The sequence below is a fragment of the Suncus etruscus genome, chromosome 17 (genome assembly GCF_024139225.1).
Source record: "Suncus etruscus isolate mSunEtr1 chromosome 17, mSunEtr1.pri.cur, whole genome shotgun sequence".
NCBI lineage: Eukaryota > Metazoa > Chordata > Mammalia > Eulipotyphla > Soricidae > Suncus > Suncus etruscus.
Window position 1 is genome coordinate 69,398,941 of NC_064864.1, and position 22,906 is coordinate 69,421,846.

A 22,906-nucleotide genomic window follows, 5' to 3' on the forward strand; every position below is an offset into this window, starting at 1 on the left:
AAAAACCAAAAACAACTCAGGGAAATGATTTGCAGCTTATACACACACCACGAGCGTAGGTACCAAAATTCTAGCTAGATTATTACTGAGGTTAACGGGTTAATGTCCTTCCTTTTCTCTTGACAGATGGTAGTTTTGTAGGTTTTGTTTATTTATGTTGTTGTTTGTTTTTGGGGCCACACCCGGGGACGCTCGGGGGCTACTCCTGGCTATGCGTTCAGAAATCATTCCTGGCCTGAGGGGGGGACCAGACGGGACGCTGGGGGGGATGGAACCGCGGTCTGTCTTAGGCTAGCGCTTGCAAGGCAGACGCCTTTCGTCCTGCGCCACCGCTCCGGCCCAAAGGGTTCTGCTTTGTTTACTTTTACAATCAAATTAATATCCCTTCCCTATCAAAGGGGGCCGGATTGCATCTGACAGCGGCAGGGCTGGGGGTGCCTGCGCAGATCCCGAGACCTTCCGTTCTCGGGGGGCTCCGCGGAGGGTCACACCTACCTCGCAGGGCAGGTAGACCCCTAAAGGAGCAGGAGCCGCCCGGCCCTCGGAGATGCCCCAGCCCGGGCGAATGCCGGGCTTTTCCTCTAGGTCTAGGAGGAAGGAGGACCGCGGGGGCGGGGCCTGCCCCGCACCACGTGACCTGCGTTGCTACGACGACGACCCACGCCGGGCGGGGCGCCTGGGGCAGGACCAGGGAACCGCGGTTCGCACCTGCGCAGTGCGCCGGGCGCGGGCGCCGAGTCGGGCCGAACCATATACACAGAGGGGCGGGGAGAACCTGGGAGAGCGTGCGTCGGGATGACTAGAGAAGCAAAATCCATAGAAAGGCCTTTGTGAAGATTTATAAATGAGGAACTCAGTAGTTGAGCGCATATGGGGTGCTGAGTTGTCGTGGAGTCCGACCCGGCGCCTTTTCGCGGCCTTAGTTCTCCCTGGCCGGGATGGACAAGTCCGGAAGTGGACATCACCGGAAGTGACGTTAAACACCCGGGGACGGAAGTACAGCCCGCGCCGGCCGCGCAGGCGCAGCAGGGCCGGCAAGATGGCGTCCAGGCCAAAGCGGCGTGCGCTGGGCCAGGAGGTTCCGCAGGCGCCCAGCGAGCGGGAGGACGAGGAAGCGGAGGACGAGGAGGACGAAGAGGATGGGGAGGACAGCGAAGAGGAGGACGAAGACAGCGACGAGGAGGACGAGATGGTGGGAGAGGTGGGCACACTCAGAAGAGCCATCGTAGCCCCCCCCCGAGGCCCGGGCTGTCAGATCGGGTCGGAACCTGCCCGGGCCCGGGGTCCTGCAAGCCGGACCTGGGGGGCGCCAGGCCGCTTCCCGGGGCCTCGGGTCGGGGAGACCTGGTTGCACTCCGGCCTGCGCGTCCTCCGGGTTCTGATCCGGCCTCGCCGTGGGCTCTGCGCCCTCCCCACTTCTGCAACTGGATTCCCGGTGGAGCCCCCGCCTTGGGTTGTGTTTCGAGTTTTATTTTTGTCTTTGAGCTCCACTCGTCAATGCTCAGGGCTTCCTCCTCGCTCCCTCCTGGCGGGGCTCGGGGAACCATATGGGATGTTGGAGCATGAACCCAGATCAGCCCGTGCATGCCAGGAAGGCAGGTGCATGTACTACAGCTGTACTCTTGCTCCCGTCCTGGCCGGGTTTTCCTGCCATGAGGGTGGGCTTCCTCCTTGTTGAATGATTTCGAGGACTCTGACCCTCAGGGGTCCTACCTGTCTCTCACAGCCCATCGGAATGGGGCACCTGGCCTGTATCTCTCCTCCTTAAGAGTTCTGTAAATGCTTGTCCCGCACCCCAGACCACTAGCCTGCAACTGAAGCGTGATCCTGGCGTGTTCTGGTCCTCATGGATGGCTCTGCCCCATTTTCTGAGCGGACCCTCCCAGGAAGCTATACCTCTGTCAGCTTGGCTTTCCTGGGCCCCTTTGCTGTCCACACTGACAACAGCGCTGGCCTGTGAGAGGCTTAGAGCGCGAGGTCCTGGATGCCACTCTCTGTCCCCTTTCCTGTGGTGGGGCTGAGACTGTACAGAGGAGCTAAGTATGTTACCTGATAGCCTGTTGTCTTATTGACAGGAAGTGAATGTCGAGTTTGAAGCTTACTCAATCTCAGATGTCGATTTTGATGGTATTAAGAAATTACTACAGCAGGTATTGTCCTCTTGGGGTGTGGTATCGGGGTTGCACGCTTGTGGAGGTGCTGGTCCACTTGGTTAAGGTGCACTGGGGGTGGCACTTGGTTGTGTGTGAGTACTAGGTGTCAGACTCGAGGCCTCCAGATGCATACTGGACACTGCCCAAACCCTGCAGGGTCTCTTCTGAGGGAACCTAGGTTCCTATCCCCACCCTGGCCTGCGTTGGTCCATTCAGGACATCTGTCCCGATGACAGATTGTTCTTCGGTGTTCAAGATGTTTGGAGACATCTTGTCTCCAGATTCCTGGTCTCAGTTTTCTGTGGTTCATCTCTGCAGTTCTCCTGTGATTCTCTAGTCCACTAGTCCCCACACAGCCTCAGGGTACATCCTTACTTCTGCCATGCCCCATCATACCTTGCCTGAAGCCTCTGTCCACCCTCATCCCCCTCCCTTTCCTTCTTGTGTCACTGTTGGGTTCCATCTTCCTACACGTCCCCTTTCCTTTTGGGATTGGTCTGGAAAGCTCGTCTTCCAGGTCCTGTTGATTGCAGCTCAAGGTTTGTTCCCGACCAGAGATGTCGGGCTGTTGGCGCCCCTGCCATGACCTGGGGAACTCGCCTCTCTTTGCAGCTCTTTCTCAAGGCTGCAGTGAACACGGCCCAGCTCACAGAGCTTCTCATCCAGCAGAACCACATTGGCAGCGTGATCAAGGTAGGCGGCCCTGTGGCGCCCTCACCCTGCTAAACGCCTCCTGTAGGCTGCCAGCAGCCAGATGGTTACAAGGGGTCTGGGGGGCACTTGGTTGAAGGCCTTACCCCAGTCCCAGGCAAAGCCCTGCAGGGAGCGAGGGGGCCTGACTCAGTTGACCAATTGCTCTGGTTTAACTCTGTCCCTGGCATGTTCCTCTCTCTTCTCTGCTTCCAGGGACGTTGAGATCCCTCTCTGCCTCGGCTTCAAGAATCATTGGGCAGCATAGTAGGAGAGTGGCCACCCCTTTCCTTGAGCCATTCAGCACAAGACCATCTGCTGGGTGCAGGGGTTGCCCACATCGCAGGTGGGCAGACAGGCAGTGAGAGCCCAGAGGGGGCATCCTTAGTTCTTGGAGACTGCCTCAGGTGACTCACCTTTATTCCTGGTACTCAGAGAAAGGTGTGGCAATGGCCCCCAAGAAACAGTCAGGCAGCTTCTAGGATTGAGTCAAGTGCCTCATGTCTGGGAACTTGTGTGTGAGCAACAGCATGAAATGGGCGAGTTTCTGAGATGCCAGAGGATGCGCTGGGCTGGGGGCCACACAGAGCTCGCTCTGGAAAGTCCAGAAACAAGACTCAGACGGAGAGCAGGAATTGCCTTTCTTCCAACAAACGGTTGTTTTTTGTTTTTGTTTTTGTTTTTTCCTGCATAGCAAACAGCAGTTTCAGAGGACAGCGATGATGATGGGGATGGAGATGAGATTTTTGGCTTCATTAGCCTGTTCAACCTGACGGAAAGGAAGGTCAGTCTGCCCAGAGATGCTTGAGGAGTGCTCCTAAGGCCCAGGGCCCCTTTATCAGCAAGGGGGGGACTGTCTAGCAGATGGGCCCTGTGCAAGCGTACCCTGCCCTGTAATGCGAGGGTGTTAGGATTTGATGGCTTTCTCTAGGTCAGTCACTTCTTCCCTGTAGTATATAGCCTTGAGGCTTAAATGTGGGTTCTGTAATCATGGAAATGGTGAAAAGCCCTACAAGTTGGTCTTAAATCAGATTATCTTATCCATAAACATTCTCTTTGGACACTTGCTGTCTTTGACTCCTGACCGCTACTTGGGAGTGGGCAGTTAAAATGGTTCATAAATAGGAAAGGTTCAAGGAATCCCAAGTTCAAGGACTGTGACCTGGGTGGGCCCAGGGAGGCCAGCATGGAGCTAAGGCCCTGAGTGCTCCCCAGTTAGGAGCAGATGTGGATGAGACACTCATGCACATGCCCAGCACAGCTCTTTGCTTTGTAGCTGATTTCTGGGCCAAGGATGTTTATGGCTGCTGGCTCCCATCAACCTGAAAGCCAGTGGTTCCCGCTCAGTGTAGCAGCTGCACTGGTGCCGGTTCCGGTCCCTGTGTCCGTCCATCCCCCATACCCCCCACCCCCCAATAAAGGCACCTCTTTGTCCGCAGGACACCCAGTGTGCGGAACAGATCCAGGAGTTGCTGGTCCGCGCCTGTGAGCAGCATTGCAGCCAGAGCCTGGCTCAGCAGCTGGATGGGCTCTTCCAGGACTCAACCAAGCCCGTGGGCCTCCTCCTGAGCGAGCGATTCCTGAATGTGCCACCGCAGTTGGCGCTGCCCATGCACCAGCAGCTACAGTAAGGGCAGGTGGGAAGGGGAAGGAAGGAGCTAGGTGGGCCAGTACATCCACTAAAGCCTGGGTCTGACACGGTGGGGCCCAAAGGAAATGGGAACGGCCTAGCCAGCACTGTTCCATCCCTCACCGCTGGGTGGCCTGTGTTAGGGGTAGGGCCAGGAGCTTTGTAACAAGGCCCAGGAGGCTGAGTTCCATCTCATGTTTAAACCCAGTTCCAGTGTTTCCAGGGCCCGAGGAGCCCCCTCAGCAGGGTGGTGCATAAACTCTTGGACAGTGCACATTGCTGGCCAAATGTCCCAGGTGCTGACACTGGTAAGGGGTCACCCAACCTCACTGTTGCCACTGATACTTCATTGGCCTGTAGGAAAGAGCTAGCGGAGGCGCAAAGAACCAATAAGCCATGTGGGAAGTGCCACTTCTTCCTCCTCATCAGTAAGACGTTTGTGGACGCAGGCAAGGACGGTTCCAGAAGGAAGCCAGGGGGCCAAGGCATAGAGGAACTGAGGTTCGCCAATGCAGAAGAGGAGTTTTTCTATGAGGTACACGTCTGTCCTGTCTTCTGGCAGCTCAGATATGGATGAGGGCTGGGGTTGGGACCCAGAGTCAGTGCTCCCATGCCCACAGTGTGGGATGTGGAGAGAACCATGAGCTCACCTGCTCCAAGAGGCAGATATCACCGTGACAGTTAAGGCCTCTGAGCCTGAGCTCTCACTGTCCTGTGTTGGCTCTAGGCGATTGGGTGCCCATTGTCCCATGTCTTTGAACTGTAGGAGTCACTAGCTCTTTCCCCAGAGCAAGTAAGTAGCTTGTGGCCCGACTGGACAGTGTTTCCCATCCTCCAAACTGATGATTAGTGCTGGGGTAAGAGGAGGGGGCTTATTTTGGGGACACACACTGTAGTGCTCAAGCCTTACTCTTGGCTCTGAACTCGGAGATGACTTGTGGCAACATTTGGGGAACTGTAGAGGATGCTGGGATTGAACCCAGGTGGGCTGCGTGCAAGGCAAATCCCCCCTCCCTCCGTTTATTTGGGCAACACTCAGCGGTGCTCAAGGTTTACTCCTAGCTCTGCGCTCAGAAATCACTCCTGGTGGCAGGCTCAGGGACTTTATGGGATTGAACCCAAGTAGGTTGTGTGCAAGGCAAATCCCCCCTCCCTCCGTTTATTTGGGCAACACTCAGCGGTGCTCAAGGTTTACTCCTAGCTCTGCGCTCAGAAATCACTCCTGGTGGCAGGCTCAGGGACTTTATGGGATTGAACCCAAGTAGGTTGTGTGCAAGGCAAACACCCTACCACTGTGCTATTGCTCTGATAGCAAATGCCCTTTTAAACTAGTTTGAAAGCCTGGGTTTGTGTCTAGGATCAACCGCAGATGAAAACATCAGGTTTGATTTTGCTTGTCCCAAGATGGATAGGGGACTCGTATGAGACTGGCCAAGTGTCCTGAATTGTAGATGCTGTGTCAGCGGAGGTAGTAGTGGAGATAACGGGCTCCCGAGACAGGGTGCTTCTCTCCCAGCACCAGAGCAGGAACCAGAGCGGGCAGTGGGCTTTCTGGCCCTCGGTGACTTGGTTGTACGTTGTGTCTGCTATAGCGGGCGCTCCTGAAGTTCAGCTTCCCCGTGCATGAAGATGGTGACACGAGTCTGGGGGGCAGATGGGCCTTTGATGACGTGCCACTGAGGCCCCTGCGGACAGTGATGGTGGTACCAAGCGACAGGATGGGCGCCATCATGAGCACTCTGCAGGAGCACCTGGCTGTGTGAGTGGTCCAGCATGCTGGCTGCATTCTGATAGGCTTGCAGCCCTCCCAACCGAGCGTGGTTGCCTGGGTGTGTGTCACAGGATAAAAAACTTTCCCACCTTGGTTGAAAGAATCATGTTGGGTTAAAATCTTTTCCAAGAAGGGGGTAAATAAAAACCCCACCATGTAGTAATTTAAAGAACACAATAAAAATTTCTATTTTTTATTTTTAAATACTATACAAAGTTAGTTTTCTGGGGCTGTTCTGGGAGGGCGCATGGGTCACTGCACCAAACACCTCTGCTCAGGAGTGTCAGGGCTCCCCGTCTCGCATGCACCAGGCGTTTTCCCAGAGGGCGCCAGGGTCAAATGGTCCATGAGACGCTGGAGGATATCCTTGCTCTCACTGGCCGGCAGGTTGCTGAAGTAGTACTGTGGGGCCAGCTGGACAAACCTGTATGGGACCAGCGGATGGACATAGGCTGTCATGGCACCACCAGCCTGACCCTGCAACGAGTCCTAGAGCCACTCCTCGCTCAGCCGGAAAAACAGAGGCTTTGGGGCTCTGCATAGAGCGAACAGGGCTGCATTTCTGGGCAAAGCTGCAGATTGCGCCCCACTGTAGAATGTGACTGACACCTTCCTTGGCATCTGACTGCTTCGCCACAGCCCAGTTCTCTTGTCATGCTAGTGTGTGTGTGTGTGTGTGTGTGTGTGTGTACACACTTACTATTGGGGGTCTCTTGTCATGCTATTGTGTGTGTGTGTGTGTGTGTGTGTGTACACTTACTATTGGGGGCCTGTGTGTGTGTGTGTGTGTGTGTGTGTGTTTATGTTGCCTCACTGCAACCTCCATCAGCATCCAGCTGATGCTCCACGGCCTTGCCCGCCCTTCACTGCCCCAGGCTAGGTTGCCTATGGCTGCTGATGCCTGTACTGGAAGGTTACTTGGCCAGTGACTCTGGAGTCCTGCCTGTGCCCTCCCACCACTGGGAAGGCCTTGGGTCAGTCTGAATCCCCCATACAGGTCTCTCCTCTATCAAAACTTACAATTCTGGGGAGATCTCTGAGGTGACCCGGATGTAATTGTTATCGGAGATGCTGAACTTGTGGAAGAGGACCCATTCAGGTGTCTTCCCAGTTACCGAGTAGCCTGATACGGGGTGCAGTTGGGCCACCTGCTTCTGCGCCAGCATCAGGTAGTTACCAGAGCCGTCCACGTCCCGCGCAATCTGAAGGCAGATGGGGTGCCCAGGTAGAGCTCAGGGCTTTCAGAGACTGTCCCGGCACACAGGGGCCATGCTGCGTTTCAGGTGTGGGGAATCCACCCTTGGTCCTGCCCAGGGCACAGGCTGCGCCCAATGCTTGCCCAATGATGGCAAACAGTCCCCTTCACTGGAACCTTCCCATTCAGGGCCATGGTTGGGCCATGCTCACCTGCATGAAGAAGCCGGACACGAGCGCTTTCTTGAGGTTCAGGGTGTTCTCAGTGGAGCCAAAGGCTGGCTCGGCGTAGGGAAGCTCAATGCGCCGGACAATGTCCACCAGCTCAGCCCGGATGGCGGCCGCTGTGCTCAACGCTGAGCTGCTAAGCAGGTGCTCATGGCACCATTTCTCCAGACTGTCTGTGAGGGAGCACATGGGGGCCTTGTTCCCTCCTGCTCAGCCAGGACCTGTTGGCTCCCCCTACCCCTAGTGCCCTTCATGGTGGCTTCACTTCCGGGCACAAGTCTGGCCGGCCCCTTCAGCTAGCCCACAACTGGGGACATTGACGCAGAGAGGCTCGTGTCCACCCTGCCTGTCTGCTCAGGCTGTCCTAGCCACCAGGGCCTCCCCCTGGGCACAGCAGGGTGCCCGCCACCTCTGGAGGCTGCCCAGGCTCTTAGCTCCCCCAACACTTCCTGTGTACCACACTCCCACTCTGGCTGCCCCGCCGGCCTGGTTGCAGAGCAGGGTGGACACATCCACATGAAGGAGGAAGCAAAGGCTGCTGGGAAGGATCCCCCAACCTCCATTCTTTGTGCAAGTCAGCACACCCTGGGGCTGGTCTCTATCATCCTGGCTCCATGGGGCCTATACCCCATACCCCAACTGTTTGCCTTCTCGGGATCTAGGCCAGGGGTTCCACGGCTTGAGGGTGGCACAGGAGTGCATGGGACGCCTCCCCATCTCATAAGGCAGGACCAGGGGTAGGTTTCTGTAAGAACTTACGCTCACTGCTGGATGCTAGCAGAGCATCCTGGTAGGCCTTGAAGACGTTGATGAGGGTGAAGTGGTCCCCATCAGGGTGTAGGAACGACTTCCAGCCGGGTGAGGGGCCTCCATCTGCTTCTGGCGGCAGGTCCAAAAAGCAGGGTGGGGCTGGAGGACACATAATGCCACAAGGTCAGCAGGAAGATGCCAGCGGGTGGAGGACCTCATTTGGGTATGCTGTGCTTCTGGGGCTCTGGGAGCCTAGGGCCAGGAGTCAGAGATTCAGGCCATCCATGGAGTCCCAGTTGTCAGGACTAAGGCTGGAATGGGGTGGGGGTGTGGGGCGGTCTCAGCAGTAGCCTGGCTAGTGCAGCACAAGGGAGCTGAGTATGCTGTCACCTATAGTACCACTGTTAATGCCAGTGGCCCATGGGAAGCGACCTGCCTTGTGCATGGGCCATGGGGTGGCATTTTTCTGTTTGAGCCCAAGGCCACACTTGCAGTGCTCATGGGTCACTTGTGGCGGGGCCTGAAGGATCAAATAGGGCCCAGGGATGGGGCTCTGATCTGTGTTCAAGGCAAAATACCTTCCCTGCTCTGCTCTGGCTCCAGCCCCAGGGAAGTGGCCCCTACAAACTTTCCAAAAACACTCTGGCATCTGTCTGAGGCATTAGTTCGAGGGTATTTTTTCTGTGTTGCGATTTTTGGGTTCCCTGGACCCAGTTGCTGTCTTTGCCACACACATGTGGCTCATATTCTTGCTCAGCATGAAGTGGGGTTCCTGGTACCTGTGACCATGGCAGCAACAGTGAGCATCTCGTCCACGCAGTTGAACTCGCAGGATGCCAGGATGGCCTTGGAGAGCTGCGGGTCGAGCGGGAACTCAGACATGATGATCCCAAACTCTGACAAGTTGCCATCGTTATCCAGTGCAGCCAGGTAGTCCAGGTCCTCCAGAGCTTGCATCAGACTCTCGGGAGCTGGGAATGGGGTGCAGGGGCGGCCCATTGTGAACCCTGGCCCCAGTGGGTGCCCAGTGGGCACTGCCAGCTGTGAGAGTTAGGGGTGGGAGGGGATGGGACAGCTTGAGTCTGGTGCCACCTAGCTGCAACTGGCGCCAGCAGGAGTTGAGGGGCAGGGAGGGCTTGAACCACTGTGAGGATGGGCCTGGCCTTCGGTATGCAGCCTCCAGGAGGGAAACCTGCTCCCTGAGTGCAATAAGGTTTGAGCACCAAGAGAAAGGGGAGAGCTGAGATGCCCACCCTGCATTGGGCTCTGGGCTCCTGAGAAGGTCCCCAGTAGAAGCTGGTCCTGCCTTCTACATGCAGCCCTCCCCCCAACTCTGGTCCTGTGTCCCATTGGCCCAGCCACATCCCCTGGCCTCTTTTTTGTGGTTGGCTCTAAGTACTCTTAGAACTTTCTAGAAGGCTTCCTCAGGGCTGTGGACTGTATTACCTGGTCTGTTCATGAAGTCACAGTGGCCAAGGCCAGCAATGTCCACTCTCTTCAGGAATAGCACCAGGCCAGTAAGGTTAGACTCCTGCATCTCAGCGGGCCTCAGGGGCCTCATGGCCTTGGCAGCGAACTCTTCCGAGTAAAGACAGAAGAGTTTGCCTGTGGAGAGACAGGGCGAACGTTGCACCGTGCCACCTTCAACCCAGAGGGACGACCAACCTATGGGGTCAGGCCGGGCCACAGTACCTGAACTCGAGGCGCCGAGGATCTGTTTGCGGATGTCGGCCTGGCTCTGGCTGACTGGCTGCAGGACGAGTGAGTCGGCCCGGATCCGAGGGTTGTATACCTTGTGGGGGGACAGACCTGTCTCAGAGCCCCCAGCCCTAGCCCTGGGGCCTGTGGGAGCTTGTCTCAACAGGCAGGTGTTGCTAGTCCTCATCTCATCTGCCCATACCTTGACAGGACCACCCCATAGGGCCTTGGGCTCATGAGACATCTCGACTCTGTGATGTGAAAGCTGCCTAGGATCCAAAAGAACCAGCATGAGGCTAAGCCAGACTCACTTTCACAATCTGGCTGTACTGGCTGGTGTCAGACACCTAACCTCTACTCTTCCTTGAATTTTTCTTTTATGGTGGTGATAAACATTTGAAAAATTTAAGGTGGAATTTTTGTTTGTTTGTGTCACTCTGGGTGACGCTCAGAAGTTACTCCTGGTTCTGTGCTCAGAAGTTGCTCCTGGCAGGCTTGGGGGGCCATATGGGATGCTGGGATTTGATCTGGGGTCTGTCCTGTGTTGGCCGTGTGCAAGTTTTGAGGCTGTGCTATCGCTCCGCCCCACAGTGGAATTTTAGCAGGCTGACTTGAAAGCCAGAATTCACTGACATTAAATTCTGTGGATTTGAAATGCACTTCTAGTATAAATTATACTGGAAAAAGAGGATTAAAAACAACCCAGCCCAGCAATACTTGTAAAAAATGGAAACAATGAACTCAGAGGCCAGAGAGTTAAACTCAAGAGGCTGAGACCTCAGTTTGATTCTTGACACCACCCAGTGTGACCCACAAAAAACGGGTGTGGTGGTGTGTGTACGTGTGCAAACAAACAAGGTCCATAGTGATAGCACAGCAGGGAGGGTGTTTGCCTTGAGTGGCTGGATCTGATTTCTGGCATCCATAAGCTACCCTAAGCACCACCAGGAATGACCTTTGAGCACAAAGCCTTGAGTAACCCCTGAACACCACCAGGTGTGGCCCCCAGCATCTCTGGGTGTGATCCCCAAAACAAAACAAAAGAGACAGAGCAGGTAGAGCATTTGCCTTGCACGCAGCAGTTGACCAGGATTCAATTCCTAGCATCCCATAGGGTCCCGAGAACAGTTTACTTTTTTGAGACCAGAGCAAAAACAAGGACAAGAGAAGATGCTTGATAAGGTGACCTTGCTCATCACCTTCCCCCAGCACTTCGATTCTCGTCCCTACTTTCAGGCTACAGGCCATCAGGGTCATCAGGGCCCGATGCTCTAGGCCAACCAGTGAGGAGCAGGGAGGGGAATGGCGACAGGGAACGCCTGTTACCTTCCTCCTCTCCAGGCCCACATCGATGACGAAGCGAACTGTGTGGCTGCAGATGAGTGTCTCGCCCGCACTGGCCGTGAGCACCACCCGGCGCAGGTTGGCCCGGCTGCCCCTCTCAGACTCCTCGGGCGGCCGGAACACTGGACTCTTCTCCCCCGGAAACAAGGGCACCACCAGCAGCTCACCGAGGTCTGGGTTCAGATTCGAGCCTTCTTGGCAGAGGAGTTCATAGGCCTTTTCAATATCCTAGGTTTAAGAGAGGTTTTCTTGGGGCTGGCGAGGTGGCGCTGGAGGTAAGGTGTCTGCCTTGCAAGCACTAGCCAAGGAAAGGACCACGGTTCGATCCCCCGGCGTCCCATATGGTCCCCCCAAGCCAGGGACAATTTCTGAGCGAGTAGCCAGGAGTAACCCCTGAGCATCTAACCAAAAAAAAAAAAAAAAAAAAAAAAAAAGGTTTTCTTCCCTGAGGAAGGATTCGGCCACAAGGGCCTCAGCCACAAGTTCATGGCATCTCTAAATGTTCAGTTCAAAACAGTTTATGTTAAATCCTGGAGTCCCATGATTAGCTCATCCGCTAGGCCCTGCTTCTGCTTCGAGCTTTATTGTTTTCAAGTCCCATCTGGGAGTTTTAATTTACTCTGACTTGAAGGATGATGATGTGCCCTAAAATTCTAATCACTCCTTTTTTTTTGGTTTTTGGGCCACACTCGGTGACACTCAGATCATTCCTGTACTCAGAAATTGCTCCTGGCTTAGGGGATCATACAGAATGCCGGGGGATCAAACTGTAGTCCGTCCTAGGTCAGCTGCTAGCCAGGCTCCGGCCCCTCTAATCACTCTTTGTGTCTTCTTTTTCCTTCTCTTATTTTTTTTGGGGGGGTCACACCCAGCAGCGCTCAGGGGCTACTTCTGGTTCTACACTCAGAAATTGCCCCCGGCAGGCTTGGGGAACCATATGGGATGCCAGGATTTGAATCACCGTCCTACTGAAAGGCAAATGCCTTACCTCCATTCTATCACTCAGGCACCTTCTTTTTCCTTCTTGATCATCTGAATCTCTGACTTTGGAATGTTCTAGATTCTCTCCCACCCTCTCTTCTTTTCCTCTTGGGTTTTGATGGCCCTGTAAGTGCTCCCATACCCCCTTTACCTGCCTCCTTTATCTTTTTAATGCTTTCCCTTCTTTGGCTCACTTCAGTGTCTTGAATCATGGGGGTTAGGGAGTGCTCAAGAAATTGTGATGGAGCCAGAGCGATAGTGTAGCGGTAGGGCATTTGCCTTGCACACAGATGACGCAGACAGACCTGGGTTCAATTCCCGGCATCCCATATGGTTCCCCAAGCCAGGAGCGATTTCTAAGTGCATAGCCAGGAGTAACCCCTGAGTGTACTGGGTGTATTGGGTGTGGCCCCCCCCAAATCACACACACACACACAAAAGAAATTGTGTGTGAGATATCCAGGTGGAAAATGGATAAAGAGGCTGTGTAGTTATCATTCATTTGAGGTTCCCAATTACTTCATGGAAATAGATTTAAAAAAAAAATCTATGTTTTGAGAAATAAGCTAGAAGTCCCCAAAATGCCAAGGATCTTTTAGCTCTGGAGAGCAGTATCCAGTTACAAGTGTGTGGAAACATCTGGAAGTGTCAGTGTGCTGAGAATCATTGAAGGGGAGAAGGGAGGGAAGGAATGGAGAGAGAGAGGAGGGAGGCATAAGAGGGAAGAGGGAAGGGAGAAAGAAAGGAAGGTGGGAAGGAAGAGGAGGGAAGAAAAAATGGGTAGGGGAAGGTGGAGGGAGGGCAGAAAGGAAGGTGGGCAGGTGGGAGCGGGATGCAGCTATCTTCTGGGAAGCTCAAGTCACTTTTCCTCCCCGTCCCCCTACTGTAGGGGCACTTGTGCTAGGGTTACATTGTTCCTTTCCAACAACCATTCCTGATCCCCACATTGGGCTGGACAGTCCTTCCCAGCATGTCCAGTCCCAGTGGAGTGGCTGTAGAAGCCTTGGGCTCACTGTGCAGATGGTCCAGCTGCCTAAGCTGGAACTTTGGAACGAAGGCTCATAGTCCTTCTACGGTCCTGGCTCCCTTCACCCCACCGCAGCTTCTTGGGAACACTCACCTGCTCCCCTGCCAGGAAGACCACGATATCGCCCTTGTCTCCCGAGCGGTGGATGTCAAAGATGAGGTGCAGGACATGCTGGAAGGAGTCACCGTCAGCACTGCCACCCAAGTGCACCACCTCGACGGGGCACATGTGCCTCACCTCCAGGAGCGGTGCATCGCCATAGTAGGTGTGCAGCCGGCTAGCCAGATGTGGAGAGGAGCAGACAACCAGCTTGAGCTCGGGCCGGGCCAGTAGCACGTCCTTGAGCAGCCCCAGCAGCACGTCGGTGGCGATGCTCCGCTCGTGGGCATCGTCCAGAATGATGACGCCATAGCTAGCTAGGAAAGGGCTGGACATCATCTCCCGCTGTAGCATGTCATCCGAGCAGTACCTGCGGGGGAGAGGTAGGGGTCAGGTGGGCAGGGGTAGCCATGAGGACCTCCAGGACAGGAGGGTTGATGCTAGCTGGAACTGCTCCATGGGCTCAGGATGGTCTCAGGGGTAGAGAGAGAGTCCCAAAGAGCTTAGGATAGCTCAGGAGTAGACAGTCTGTCCCCAGGAGCTCAAAATGGTCTCAGGAGTGGACAGCCCCCACTGACCTCAGGATGGCCTCAGGAGTGGACAGTCAGTCCCCACTGACCTCAGGATGGTCTCACTGGTACAGCAGTTCTCAAAGGGGATCACGTAGCCAACCTCGTGCCCAATGTTCACATCCATCTCGTCGGCGACCCGTAGGGCCAGCTGGACAGCTGTCTGCTTGTGAACCTGCGTGCAGGCCACCCCGCCGTGCTGGTAGTGGACTGACAAACAGTACTCGGCACACCACTGAGGGATCTGCAGCAGCAAGAGGAGACAAAGCTGGTGAGTGTGGAAAGGACGAGACTCAGGCACGAGCTTCCAGCTCAAAGTGGCTCTGGGCAGTTGCTGCCAGTAAGGGAAGGAGAGAAGAACGGGAGTGAGTGGGACCCTGGCATGTGGCTCCCATGAGATAAAGCAAAAATAAATAAATAAATAAAAGGCAGGACACACAAAACATTAACCAGGTCTATTCAGTGGGGAGGCATTTGCCTTGCACAAAGCCCACCCAAGTTCAATCCCTGGAATCCTGTATAGCCTACCAAGACTGCTGGTAATGATTCCTGAGCACACAGCCAGGAGTAAGTCCTGAGTACAGCTGGCTATGGCCCCCCAAAAAAATGTTAACCTCAAGGGCCAGAGAGAGAACACAATGGTTAAGGCTTTTCCCTGTATGCAGAAATATAAATGCACGCTGTTTACATGTGAATTACCAAATTCCATGGAGGCAAGCCAGAGAAATTAGAGAACTGCAACATTTGTGCACCATTAACAAAGAAAACTCACATAGCAGGAGCAAACCCAAGAGGCTTACAGACTAACAAAATCTGGCAAATGGATATAACTCAAACAGATTTATTTCCAAGAAAACCTTATCTCCATGTTGTGGTGGACACACATTCTCGGTTTATGTGGGCAATCCCTATGTCTTCTCAGAAGTTTAAGGCTGTTTGTAGTTTCCTTTTATGTGTTTTTCTGTGATAGGTATTCCATATTCTAAAAACTGATAATGGGCTAGCCTATAATAGCAAAATTTTTTATTTTTTTGTAAAGAATGGCAGAAAAGACATCTGAAGGAGGGGCCGGAGAGATAGCACAGCTGTGTTTGCCTTGCAAGCAGCCCACCCAGGACCTAAGGTGGTTGGTTAGAATCCCTGTGTCCCTTATGGTCCCCCGTGCCTGCCAGGAGCTATTTCTGAGCAGACAGCCAGGAGCAACCCCTGAGTACTGCCGGGTGTGGCCCAAAAACCAAACAAAAAAAAAAGACATCTGAATGGGATTCCTCACAATTGTTGTGGATAGGCCATTGTGGAAAGGACTCACAGAACCTTAAAAACTCAATTACAAAAAAATAGAAGAAGAAGCTCACCACCAATGGATTTGTTATCTTTGACTCTTATCACACTAAATTACTTAAATTTACCCCAAGAAGAAAGTTACACTGCAGGAAAAAGACATTTTAAAGAAGATATTCAGAGACAAGAAACAATCCATACTCCTATTTGGATTGAGGATGATAAATGGATAGCTGGGTATCTTCTCCAGAAAGGAAGGGATTATGCCTATGCTTCTATAGATGACAACCCTCCCAAGAAATTTTGGGTCCTCGTCAGAAATCAGGCTAGCACAAATGATCAGGTTCAGACTGCTGGGACTACAAACTCGCTTTCAGATCAAATACAAAATACTGAAGACACCTACAACAGTAACATTGCTGAGCCCTCCATGACAGGGAACAAAGATTTAACATCACACCCTATAACTTGAGTGAGACTGACAATAGTGATAAGCCTTTACATTCCAAGATAGTAGTTGGTAAATAAGCATTAAGAAAAATTTAAGTTTATGGAAAAGTCTGATATTTTATTATTTTTTTTTTTTTTTGGTTTTTGGGCCACACCCTGTGACGCTCAGGGGTTACTCCTGGCTATGCGCTCAGAAGTAGCTCCTGGCTTCTTGGGGGACCATATGGGACACCGGGGGATCGAATCGCGGTCCGTCCTAGGCTAGCGCAGGCAAGGCAGGCACCTTACCTCCAGCGCCACCGCCCGGCCCCTGAAAAGTCTGATATTTTAATTTTACACTTTAAACTTTTTTGCTGTGGAAATATTAAGGTTCCAGCCTTTGGCTAAAGGTGGAAGCCAGGAAAACAAAGAATAATCTATGCTCTTTTGTTTTTATTTGTTTTAAGAAAGGGGCAGATGGGCCCAGAGAGATAGCACAGCAGGGGTTTGCCTTGCAAGCAGCCTATCCAGGACCAAAGGTGGTTGGTTCGAATCCCGGTGTCCCATATGGTCCCCCGTGCCTGCCAGGAGCTATTTCTGAGCAGACAGCCAGGAGCAACTCGGGATGTGGCCCCAAAACAAAAAACAAACAAACAAAAAAAGGGGCAGTTGCTACCCCCATCTCCCATTCTTCCGGTGTAACCTTACCTGATAATAAGACCAGCCCATTTCTGGGAGGGGTCTTTGGAAGGTAAGAAAAGGATTGCCTCAGGGGCAGGGAGGGATTGATTGAGGGATTGATACAAGGATTAATAAGAGTGAAGCAGAAGGAGAGCTGGAAGTATGGAGGGAGAAGAAAAAGCTTGATTGCAGGGCTAATAATGGAGATGGCTTGAAAGTTTTTTTTTTGTTTGTTTGGTTTTGTTTTTGGGCCACACCCGGCGGTGCTCAGGGGTTACTCCTGGCTGTCTGCTCAGAAATAGCTCCTGGCAGGCACGGGGGACCCTATGGGACACCGGGATTCGAACCAACCACCTTTGGTCCTGGATCGGCTGCTTGCAAGGCAAACGCCGCTGTGCTATCTCTCCGGGCCCTGCCTGAAAGGTTTTAAAGCTTTGGAGCCACATGTGGTGGCTAGGGCCTGAAAAAAGCGGATGTCTCCTGAAACCTGACTGCCTGTGGATGATTTCCTCATGGCTACCCTGAACCCTCAGACCCGCCGGCTGGAGGGGCTTGCAGGTATGAAACCCGGGCCGGGAGGAGAAAGACCTCACCATCCATCCATCTCACCACCATCCACTTCCATCTAGCACTCCATAATTAATCTGTTTTACTACATGTATCAGACCCAGATTCAATCCCTGGCAATACATATGGTCCCTGAGCTATGCCAGGATCCCCAGGCTCTGGTAGTATGGCTCAGACACAACACAACACTGAACCTCAGTTGTGTTTCTGAAAACACAAATGTATTTACATATAATTTTCCTTCCTTCCTTCCTTCCTTCCTTCCTTCCTTCCTTCCTTCCTTCCTTCCTTCCTTCCTTCCTTCCTTCCTTCCTTCCTCCCTCCCTCCCTCCCTCCCTCCCTCCCTCCCTCCCTTCCTTCCTCCCTCCCTCCCTCCCTTCCTTCCTTCCTTCCGGCAGGCACACCCAATGGTGCTCAGGACTTACTCAGTTTTAAGTTCAACCTGGGGTCAGCTGTGTACAAGGCAAGTGCCCTCCCCACTGTGCTATTATTGCTCAGGCCTCAGATAATTTCCTTTTCGCTTATGAGAAAACCATTGTCAAAAACAGCTTTTCAGGGGCGGGAGCAATAGCAGGTAGGAAGCTAGCCTTGCACATGGCCAACCCGGGTTCGATCCCTGGCATCCCATCTGGCCACCTGAGCCCACTAGGAGTGATTCCTGAGCACAAGAAGTGCTCTGAGCATGGGTAGGTGTGTCCCCAAAACAAAAACAAAATGCTTTTCCTATCTACTGTTATCTTAAGTAAACATTAAATACCCAAGTGGTGAAAAATAGTGACTCAGAAGAAAAAGCACGTACTGGTAAATCTTTTTTTTTTTTGGGGGCCACACCCGGCGGTGCTCAGGGGTTACTCCTGGCTGTTTGCTCAGGCTGCATGTAAGGTCAGCATCACACCCACTGTGCTACCTACCACTCTGGGCCTACCTCAATCCTTTTATCCAAATTGTTCTAGTAGAAAGGAGTCAGTCCACTACATGTTACAATCAGAAAGTACTATCAGTAAGTTTTATATTAGATGCACTTAAAAAATAATTTCCGGGCCGGAGCAACAGCACAGTAGGGAGGGCCTTAGTTTTGCACACAGCCGACTCAGGTTCGATCCCATTTGGTCCCTCAAGCCCCTCAGAGTGATTCCTGAGTGCAGAGCCAGGAGTAAGCTTTGAGCATCGCTGGGTGTAACCCAAAACTGACCAATCAACAAACAAAAAAACTTCCAATATTAAAAACAACAGACCTGGGCCCGGAGACATAGCACAGCGGCGTTTGCCTTGCAAGCAGCCGATCCAGGACCAAAGGTGGTTGGTTCGAATCCCGGTGTCCCATAGGGTCCCCTGTGCCTGCCAGGAGCTATTTCTGAGCAGCCAGGAGGAACCCCTGAGCACCACCGGGTGTGACCCAAAAACCAAAAAAAAAAAAATAAATAAAAATAAAAAAAAATAAAAACAACAGACCTGAGATACTTAAAAATCCTAATATTTTAAAAACATCTCAAGGACGGGGGCTGGAGAGATAGCATGGAGGTAAGGCGTTTGCCTTTCATGCAGGAGGTCATCGGTTCGAATCCCGTGCCTGCCAGGAGCAATTTCTGAGCCTGGAGCCAGTAATAACCCCTGAGCACTGCCGGGTGTGACCCAAAAACCAAAAAAAAAAAAATCTCAAGGATGGCAAGACCATGCAGTGGGTAGGGATGTAGGACTCAGTCCCCTGGCTTCTGGTGTTACTCCAGCAAGGCCCCGTCAAGCTCCAGTTTCCTCAGCTTCGCTCTCTACCCTATAAGAAACAGGCTGTGGGGATGCAGGTGGCTCTTGTTCTATCCAAGGACCTCCACGTGCCCAGCATGTGGCCCTTGCAAACCTCCCTGCAGCCAGTACAATCATCTAGAGGTTCACCCCTTCATCCCTTCTAGACTCTGAGCTCTGGGAGATGCACCCTGAAGACTAGAGATTTCCTCTCCATCACCAGGTCATCACCATGACCTGCCTGCATTTGTTGAAGGACTAAATCATTTCTTCCATCTCCCAGCAATGACTGGTACACTCTCCTTGGTAAACTTAACCAACAGCCACTTCTGTCACCAGGTGGCCCTACTCAATACTCAGAAATGTTCCATCTTTTGGGGCTTGAGTGATAGCATAATGCTAAGACGTTTGTTTGCCTTGCATGTAGACGACCTGGGATGGATCTGGCTTCAATCCCCAGCATCCCATATGGTCCCCAAGACTGCCAGGAGTGATTTCTGAGTGCAGAGTCAGGAGTAAGTCCTGAGTGCTGCCGGGTGTGGCCCCCAAACAAACAAAAAAAACCCAAAAAATAAAAAAAATAAATGTTCCATCTCTTGGGGCCAGAGCAATAGCACAGTGGGGAGGGAGTTTGCCTTGCATATGGCTGACTCGAGTTTCATCCCTGGTATCCATATAGTCTCTGAGCACTGCCAGGAGTGATTCCTGAGGGCAGAGTCAGGAGTAAACCCCTGAGCACTGCCAGTGTGCCCCCCAAAATAAATTCTAGCAAGTAATTCTTCCTACCTCCTTTCTTCCCTCCCTTCATATTTTATGTGTTTATTCTGAGCCACACCCAGCAGTGCTCAGTGTTTACATCCTTTCAGGGATCACTCCTGGCACCCAGGAAACCATATGGGATGCCGGGGTCTAACCTGGGTCAGTTGCATGCAAGGCAAATGTTCTCCCATTGGGCTGTTACTCAGGCCCCCTTTATTTATTTATTTATTTTTGGTTTTGGGGCCACACCCAGCGGCACTCAGGACCATATGGGCTGCTGGGATTTGAACCACCATTGGTCCTGGATTGGCCGTTTGCAAGGCAAATGCCCTACTGCTGTGCTATCTCTCTGGCCCCTATTTTTTTTAGTGGCCTGATTTCTAGGGGGGGGTGGTCACACCCGGCAGTGCTCAGGGGTCACTCCTGGCTCCACGCTCAGAAAGCACTCCTGGCAGGCACGGGGGACCATATGGAATGCCGGGATTTGAACCATCATCCTTCTGCATGAAAGGCAAACGCCTTACCTCCATGCTATCTCTCTGGCACCCCCACCCCTTTGAACCAGTTCTACCCACAACAATGTCCAGAGGCCAGAGCAATAGGAGAGGGCATTTGCCTTGCACATGCCGACAGGGTTTGATTCCCGATATCCAATAGGGTCCCTTGAGCCTGCCAGGAGTGATCCCTGAGTGCAGAGCCAGGAGTAACCTCTGATGAACGCCTGGTGTGGCCCAGAAACTAACTAACTAAACATAGTTTGACTGCTAGATTGGACGGCTAGGTGGGTAAATGTGGCAGGTAACCCCCAAAGGGAAGGGGGAGTGGAAATTAAATTAATTCTACTTGTTAAGTATATGAACAACGTGTTTGTGCCTGTGTGTGTGTGTGTGTGTGTGTGTTTCTACTATTCTGGGGAAATGCAGTGTCACTCTTTACATAAATCCCATGGACCCCGACACCTATGCCTTTGCTGAAATGACTTTTGAGTTTCTTCTCTCCTGCTTGCTCTGGGCCTGGTATCCACAACCTGTCTAGGCGACTCCTCCTCTGCCCCATCCCCGGCCCTCACCTGAGAGCTCTTGCCACATTTGGCGTCTCCGGAGACCAGGACGACCTGGCTCTGCAGCAGGCTCTCCATGAAGGAGTATTTCTCCTTCCAGATGGGCAGCGCCTCCCGCTCCTTCAGCAGTTTGTAGTAGCGGGACGAGTAGGGCAGCCCATCAAAAGGGTTGAGCTCCAGGTCCTCGCAGGCCAGCACCCCATCTTCACCCCCATCGCTGGAGCCCAGGGAGTCAGGGAAGTAGCGTTTCTCTGGGGAGGCATCAGCGCCCACCAGGTCTTCATCCATCGTCTCTGAGCTACCACGAGATAGACATTCTCCAAGCGAGAGTGCTGGGCTCGAGGGGGTGGAACCCGGGGTGGTCGCGGGGAAGGGACAGGACTCGAGGTCGTCCCCAGCTGGAACAGTCTCGGGCTGCCTTGGGCTGCTGCTCTTCATTCAGGGATCTTGTAGGCGGGATTCGTCAGCGCTGCCTTGGCTCTTGGGCTCAGACACACCTCCGTGAGTTAAAGCAGGTCAGCCCTGCTGAAAAAACAGGAAGATCAGCCAATGCAGGAAGCATGCTTGGAACATGCATGGAGCACACACAGAGACCAGAAACTTTCACAGAGCTGGCATGCTCCAAACACGACCCTTCTCTAAATGGGCTGCTGTCTGCTGAAAGGACCCGGCTGAATGTGGCCGGTTGCTTTGCTCTCGCCTGGCCTCTTACTGGCCCCTGCATCTTGATTGACAATGAATAGAAAGCAACAGGGGACAGAGCAAGGACCGCCAGGCTCTGCATCACGTGATGGCTTAATCCCAGAACAAGAACACTGAGCAGTGGCGAGGGGTGGGGGGTGGAGCTGGGCAGGGCCTATGAGGGCTCCCTGGATGCTGGTGCCAAGAACTTGGTACTTTTCATTCTGGATTCTAGTAGGAAGGGGAAGATTACGGAAGCAAGAGGCCAGAGTGGAATTGAACTAACTTCTTTTGTGGGTGTAACCAACAGAGAAATATCAAGTGCATTTCTTGGGATTTTTGGATCCTGCAGCCCCGAATTACAGATGTGGGAAGCAAGATAAAACAACTTTTCTTGGGGCCGGAGCAATAGCGCAGCGGTAGGACATTTGCCTTGCATGCAACTGACCCAGGACGGACCTCTGTTAGATCTCCAGCGTCCCATATGGTCCTCCAAATTCTGAGTTTATATCCAGAATTAATCCCTGAGCGCAGCTGAGTGTGACCCCAAAAACAAAAACAACAAAACAACTTTTCTTTTGGTTTTGGGGCCACACCCGGTGGTGCACAGGGATTACTTCTGGCTCTGCACTCAGAAATCACTCTTGGCAGGCTCAGGGTATATGGGATGTCAGAAATTGAGCCCAGGCCAGCCATGTGTAAGGCAAATGCCCTCTTCACTGTACTATTATTCCGGCTCCCCCAAAGACAATTTTTTTGGTTTGTTTTTTTGTATTTTGGGCCACACCCGGCGGTGCTCAGGGGTTCCTCCTGACTGTCTGCTCAGAAATAGCTCCTGGCAGGCACGGGGGATCATATGGGACACCGTAATTCGAACCAACCACCTTTGGTCCTGGATCGGCTGCTTGCAAGGCAAACACCGCTGTGCTATCTCTCCGGGCCCCCAAAGACAATTTTTTAATTTTAATGTTTTTGGTACTGGTGGTGCTCCTGGTGGATTCAGAGGACCCTCTGGGTGCTGGGGATCAAGCTCTGGTTGGCTGAGTTCAAGGCCAATGTCCTCCCTGATGTGCTATCACTCTGGCCCCCAATGTTTTTCAGTTTTTTTTTTTTGTCACACCTGGCTGAGCTTAGGGGTTACACCTGGCTCTATGCTCAGAAATCATTCTTGGCAGGTTCGGGGGACCATATGGGATGCCGGGATTTGAACCACCACTCTTCTGCATGCAAGGCAAATGCCCTACCTCCACGCTATCTCTCCGGCCCCCCTGTTTTTTTAAAAATTGAAATAGATGAGAAATCACTTAGGAAAGGGGTCAAAAGCTACCCCAAAGTAGGGATACGGGAGTCTTCCGGTCATCACTCAGGCTGAGACACTTCTCTGTGTTCATATGACTCAGGGGCCGAGTCAAGTCCATCAGAAACACCACGGAAGAGCAAATCCTTCAGTAGTCAGGCCTGTCACGTGACCCTTCATCCAGCACCCACCAAGTGGATTGGCTGCTGGGGCCACCGTCCTTGACTTTCTGCTCTCTGACACCCCAGTCCTGCAGAGCAGTCCACAGAACGTCATT

General features: G+C 52.9%; 2 protein-coding genes across 2 annotated transcripts; one reads left to right on the plus strand and one right to left on the minus strand.

Annotated features, from left to right (window-relative positions):
• Window positions 1-1,017: 1,017 nt before the first annotated feature.
• Window positions 1,018-6,448, plus strand: BCCIP (BRCA2 and CDKN1A interacting protein). The gene is made up of 7 exons (XM_049764511.1): window positions 1,018-1,201; window positions 2,076-2,150; window positions 2,766-2,846; window positions 3,538-3,627; window positions 4,283-4,470; window positions 4,834-5,008; window positions 6,066-6,448. The coding sequence occupies exons 1-7, from the start codon at window positions 1,040-1,042 to the stop codon at window positions 6,234-6,236; spliced, it is 942 nt and encodes a 313-aa protein (XP_049620468.1). The 5' UTR covers window positions 1,018-1,039; the 3' UTR covers window positions 6,237-6,448.
• DHX32 (DEAH-box helicase 32 (putative)) lies at window positions 6,424-21,173 on the minus strand. Its single transcript, XM_049764438.1, has 11 exons — window positions 20,661-21,173; window positions 14,185-14,378; window positions 13,560-13,935; window positions 11,441-11,686; window positions 10,109-10,208; window positions 9,863-10,021; window positions 9,196-9,387; window positions 8,426-8,575; window positions 7,652-7,839; window positions 7,265-7,446; window positions 6,424-6,668 (listed from the first exon to the last, which is right to left on the minus strand). Exons 1-11 carry the CDS (start codon window positions 21,087-21,089, stop codon window positions 6,497-6,499), a joined length of 2,388 nt encoding a protein of 795 aa, XP_049620395.1. The 5' UTR covers window positions 21,090-21,173; the 3' UTR covers window positions 6,424-6,496.
• Window positions 21,174-22,906: the final 1,733 nt, after the last annotated feature.